Source organism: Tupaia chinensis, unplaced genomic scaffold, assembly GCF_000334495.1.
Source record: "Tupaia chinensis unplaced genomic scaffold, TupChi_1.0 Scaffold143624_1, whole genome shotgun sequence".
In the NCBI taxonomy this organism is placed as follows: Eukaryota; Metazoa; Chordata; class Mammalia; order Scandentia; family Tupaiidae; genus Tupaia; species Tupaia belangeri.
In genome coordinates, this window is record NW_006203472.1 from 178,945 (window position 1) to 184,309 (window position 5,365).

At 63.7% G+C, this 5,365-nt stretch overlaps 1 protein-coding gene across 1 annotated transcript in view; it reads right to left on the reverse strand.

The window, feature by feature from the left end:
- The window catches only part of MUC2 (mucin 2, oligomeric mucus/gel-forming), a 32,014-nt gene extending 30,389 nt beyond the window's left edge, over positions 1–1,625 (reverse strand). Inside the window, exons 1-2 of the mRNA XM_027766682.1 lie at positions 1,550–1,625; positions 298–568 (exon numbers count right to left, since the gene is read on the reverse strand). Of these exons, the coding sequence (XP_027622483.1) occupies positions 298–568; positions 1,550–1,625 (347 nt within the window). The remainder of the gene's footprint in view (positions 1–297; positions 569–1,549) is intronic.
- Between the last annotated feature and the right edge of the window lie 3,740 nt (positions 1,626–5,365).

Consider the following 5,365-nt stretch of genomic DNA (forward strand, 5'->3'; position numbering starts at 1 on the left):
CTGCTTCAGCCACTTCCTGAGCCTGCTGGGCTCCAGGGAGGGCCGCTGTAAGGGACCCACAGGGTAGGAAAGCCCAGCCTGTGGGGTGGGGTGCTCCTGGTGGAGGCTCCTCAGTGTGCGCTGTCTGAATCAGTGACCTGAACTCAAACCCTGAGCTCTCCTTGTCTGCAAACCGGGCAGCAAGGGGCCCCGGAGGCTGCCCGGACGCGTCTGCTCGCAGGTGCTGCAGCCGCTCCCCCGTGCTGCAGCCGCTCCCCCCATCCGCGTGTGGGAGAGGGTGCCGCCAGCCCCACTCACAGGGCCCCGTTGACCACGGCCAGCTGGCGGGTGAGGTAGATGGTGTCGTCTTTGATGGTCAGCAGCACAGACTCAATCTGGGGGTGGCCCCCGCTGAGGCCCGGACCCCGCTTGAGGTGCACAGCGAACTCCTTGTAGGAGTCTCGGCAGTCGGAGGCGAAGTTGTAGTCACAGAGGCCGGGGAAGCGGAACACATCCCCGTCAAAGGTCTTGTAGTGGAAGTCGCCCCAGGTGCTGCAGACGTTGTGGCCGTGGTTTCGAGTTCTGCCTTCTGAGGACACAGCAGGGAGTGAGGGTGAGCGGCCAAGGCCAGGAGGGCTGCCCTCTGCCTGCGCCCACCGCTGCCCTGGGAGACCCCTTCAGAGGTGCCTGGAAACCGCTGAGAGCCCAGCAGGGGTCCCAGCACAGGCTCCCCAGCTGGGGAAGGACCCTTCCTGCAGCAGGGGCCTCTGCTCGGCCTTGGTCACCACACCCAGGGGGTCTCAGCCTCCTGAAAGGACACTCCCTCTGCCTCCCACCCCTGGTCTGGCGTGGAATGTGGTCATTTGCTGTGTGGGGAGTGGGAATGAAGGGTTTCTGGGCACCCTGGTCACACTGTCCACCTGGCGCAGCACCCCACCCCCTGGTCCCCTCCCCATTCAATGCCCCAGCCAGCCCTCCATCCAGCACGACCACGCCAGACCATTCAGAGGCTGCCCACACCATGTCTGTCTGCGCGGGGTCAGCCCCTCGCCCCATAATTGCCCTCCTCTGTGACTTTGCACCCAGTCCCACTAGGACGGAGATTCCCCGTCTCGCGGCCACAGTCTTTTCCAGCCTGTGACCCTTCCTCAGGTGACAAACACCCTGCTACCCCGAAGGCACCATGTTGGCCTTGACCTTCCAAGGATCCCTGGTACCTGGGACTGGGGCCTCCTGAGGGGGCCCAGGACCACCCCCAGCCTGGCTCCTGCCCCACGCCCACTGGCAATGGCCCACCTCAGGGGTTTCCTGGTGCTGCCCCTGGGCCCCCACTCTGGTCAGGCTATCAATCCCAAGGGGGACCCCAAGAGCCTTGTCCTTCCTTCTGTCCCCTGAAAGTTAGCAGAGGTGGGGACAGCAGGAGGCCCAGCCGGAACCTGGAGGCAGCCTCAGCTGGCGTCATCCAAGCTGTCCCTCGGGAAGCACCCCAAGGCTCAGCAAGGAGGACCACCTCCCAATCCCATGTAGGACCCTCCTCCCCGGGACGTGCTGCCCTCCACCCAGCCCTCACCTCTCTGGAGCTCCGAGCCCCTCACCACGGACAGGGCCAGACAGATGGCCACCAAGCGCACCAGGGGCAGCCCCATGGTGGCTCGGAAGGGCGGTGTCGGAGAGCAGCCCAGAGCCAGGGTCCGGGCCTTATATGCCCCAGCAGGGCCGTCTGAGGGCGGGAGGGCAGGGGAGGGGCAAGGAGTGGGTGGGGCGTTTGCCGGATTATCAAGAGAACAGCTGTGGGGGCTCGTGCGGACCACGGTGGGGAAATATTGGCTCAGGCTATCTGAGGTTTATCTCTTTATGGCTCCCTGGGTAAACTTGGCCAACCTCAGGATGCATCCGGCAGCCCTGATTGCCCCAATGCCAGCACACACCCAGGTTGGACCTCCCATCCCTCTGGCTCCTAGCGGGACAGGCTCGGTGTGGGCGGGTCCGGGCTCCTGCCGGAAGCAAGTCCTGGCTGGCTCCACGGTCACCATGGCCCTCCAGACCTCAGTCCAGAGTTCCCAGCAGAGCACAGGCCAAACGAGGCATCTGGGAGGGGGTCCTGCCTAGTATTTGGGGCTGTCTCCCACTCAGAGGACTCTGCCCTGGATGGGTAATGTGGACCAAGCCAGCCACAGGCCCCCGAAGGCCTGCGCGGGCTCATGCCACCCAGGGGAACCAGCCCCCGCCCCCAGAAGCTGGGCTTCAGCGCAGGGTGAAGGGCCAGGACTTAACAGCAGTCCCGCCTGACCCCGGGGAGTGGGCAAGCAGCCTCCCCAAGGGCAGGAGGGGCATGGGCTCCAGTGGGGTCCCAGTGCAGACATGGGGCCCTGGCTGGTGGCTCACCAAGCTCAGATGGAGGCCCGGCTCCTGCTGCCTGCTAATCCCTTCTTTCCACCAGGCTGAGCGGGTCTCCCGAGCTCCATGTCATCAGAACTCAAAGCTCTGAGCTGGAAGCCAACTCTTAGGGAGCCAGGGCCCCTGGGGGCCCAGAGGGGAACCGGCTCAGACCTGAGTGCCACCCTCGGGGGAAGGGGCCTGGACCAGCACAGCCCCTTCCCCTGCAGGCTTCCCCCCCAGTTGCTGCTTCTCCTGAGGACCCGACACGTGAGGAGGAGCACACAGCCAGGGCCTGCCCAGACTCCCATGGGCTACCCCTCTCCCAGAGAGGGCCGTGGCCTCTGATGGGTCTCAGACACCCTAGCCCAGCCCTCAGTCGTCCGGAAATGCCTCGAGGAGTCACTGTGTAGCACTGGGACTGGTCCCAGCCCTCACTCATGAGCCCTCGAGGCATGCCAGTCCTCTTGGCCCCCCGGGCGGGCACGGGCAGACTGCGGTGAGGACAGGGAGGGGGAGGGTCCCTCCCTCCACCCAATAACTAGCAGGTCCTGAGCTGAGCTGAGCACACAGGCTGCCGGCTCAGAGCAGAGAGCCTCCGGTTCCAGTCTGGCCCACGAGCTGCAGGACTCACAGGAGGGGTTCTTCACGGCAGCTGTGGAGACTCCGGGCCGGGGCCACCAAGCCTCTCCCCCAACCATCCTGCTGCCCTGACCAGGTTCCTGCATGACAGCAGCAAAGCCCGGCTGGAGTCGGAGCCTGGCTGGGCCAGGTCCACGGTGGGCAGAGTCTCACGGGGCTCTCCCTAAGCTGCACTTGAGCCCTGCATCCTGATGCACCTCCCCAGACAGGGCGTCCGTGCCGCAGCCGTAGAACAAGGCCCAGAGGACGAGGGCTGTCCACAATGCAAGGACGTCAGGGGTACAGACGGCTGGCAGCCAGAGGGCTTGGAGGACACCCTCATCCTGCCTTGCTGGGCTTGCCAGACCCAGACCCAGGCTCTATTCAGCCTGCTAGGGCTTTGGCAGTGAGGGGTGCTGAGTATGCCGCCTGACGTGGGAGGGCGGGCTAGGTCAGAGTGGGCACCACCTTGCCACTTCTCCGTGCAGACCTCACATGCTGGCACCAGCCCTGGGGACACCCAAGGACAGAGCGGGCTCCTGGTCACCCTCATCCACGGCGTGTCCATGAGGACCCCCAGAGGCAGTGACTTTCCTGTCAGGCTCCCTCTGGCCTAGTGGAGATTAGAGGAGTCCTGGCTGGACACAGAAGGTCCAGAACAGCTCTTTTTGCATCAAAGGTCAAAATAATTGGGTGCTCTTAGATGAAGAAGGATGGTCCTCCCTAGATGGAGAGTGGGAGGTGGGTCCTCCCTGGGTCTGATAAGATGGGTTTTCCCTGGGTGGAGAAGATGGATTCTTCCTGGGTGGAGAAGGTTGGCTTCCTTGAACCGAAGAAGTTGGGATCCTTCCTGGTTCTAAACGATGAGTCCTCCCTGGGTGGAGAAGGTGGGTCCTCCTTGTGTGGGGACAGTGAATCCTCCCTGAGTCTGAGGAGAGAAGATGCCCCTGTAATGGAAAGGGCGGGTCCCCCCTGGATCTGAGAAGGTGGAATCAGATGGTCACCCCTATGTCCCCTCTGGGCAGGGTAACTGTGGTGTGCCCAGGCCCAGGGAGAGGTGGGGAAGGTGGGTCCTCCCTGGATGGAGAAGACGGGACCCACCTGGGTGGAGAAGACGGGTCCCACCTGGGTTGAGAAGGTAGGTCTTCCCTGGATCTGAGAGAACGAGTCTGAGAATGTGGGTCCTCCCAGGTTGAAAAGGTGGGTCCTTCCTGGATGGAAGGTGGAGATGGTCAGCCCTGCATTCCCTCTGGGTAGGACAGTGGTGGCGTGCCCAGGTCCTGGGGTCTGGCCCTATCACCCCTCTTGTTCCATCACCAGCTCTCAGGCAGGGATCCCGTACGAGCCACGCCACTGGGGAATCCAGTGCAAGGAAGGTGCTGAGAGTCGAACCCCACTGTCTAACTGAGGTGGGGGTGAAGGGGCTGGCGATGCGGAAGCTGGCACCAAGGCCTTCTGGAGTCCAAGGTGCACGCCTTGCCAGAGCCACTGTAGCGACCCCCAGAGAGTCTCTCCCACATCCTGGGCTCAGCTCCATCACCAGATCCCAGCCAGTCTTCTCTGCCAGCTTCCTGGCCACCCACCGGGACTGTGGTGGTGGCCTGGCAAGTGATAGGGGACGAGGTGAGTCAATGGGGCACAGGAAGGCACTCAGGGTGAGCGGCCGGTGCTCCACCACGGGATCAAAGTAAACTGGCAAGGCCTGGATTGGGCTGCAGACGCTGAGATGTATCGGGGTGGCCCTGGGGTGGGAGACTGCCTGGCTAACTCCTCTCTGTGCAGTGGAGAGAGGGGAGCCATCGCTGGCCTCAGAGCTCAGCTTGCCCTTGGTCTTGGGGACTCCCCACCGCCCTGCACCTGAACAGGGGCCTGGTGGAGGCAGAGAGTAGGGGCCTCGGCCACTTGGAGGAAACTGCAGGGCAGTGCCTCTTTCTGGGACCAAGCAAGGGTGGGCGCCGCCTCCGGGAAGATGCTGCGGGGAGCAGGGCTGACCGTCCCAGTCTGTGGCAAGCTGCCCCCAGCCACAGGCCTCAGTCCAGACAGGGTCTCAGGCACCCCAGGCCACCCTACTCTAGGCCCCACGCCCTTCAGTGTTTACCCTGACAAGACACGTCGCCCAGGACCGCGCGGAATTTACAGTCTTGACTGCAGGGAGGAGGCAGCAAAGACGTCACACAGTGCCTAAAATGACGGTCCCACTGCGTGTGTCCACAAACCCTGACTCATCAGGAAGCGGTGGGGAGTCGGGGAGGGCTTGTAGGGGCGGCTAGAGTCAGTTGAGGGAGGAGGTCAGGAAGAAGGGAAGCAAAAAAGCAGGCTGGGAGGGAGAGCAGAGGAAGCCCCTCGCCCTGCAGGGTAGCCAGTAGTGGGGCTCCCCCATCCTCAGCCG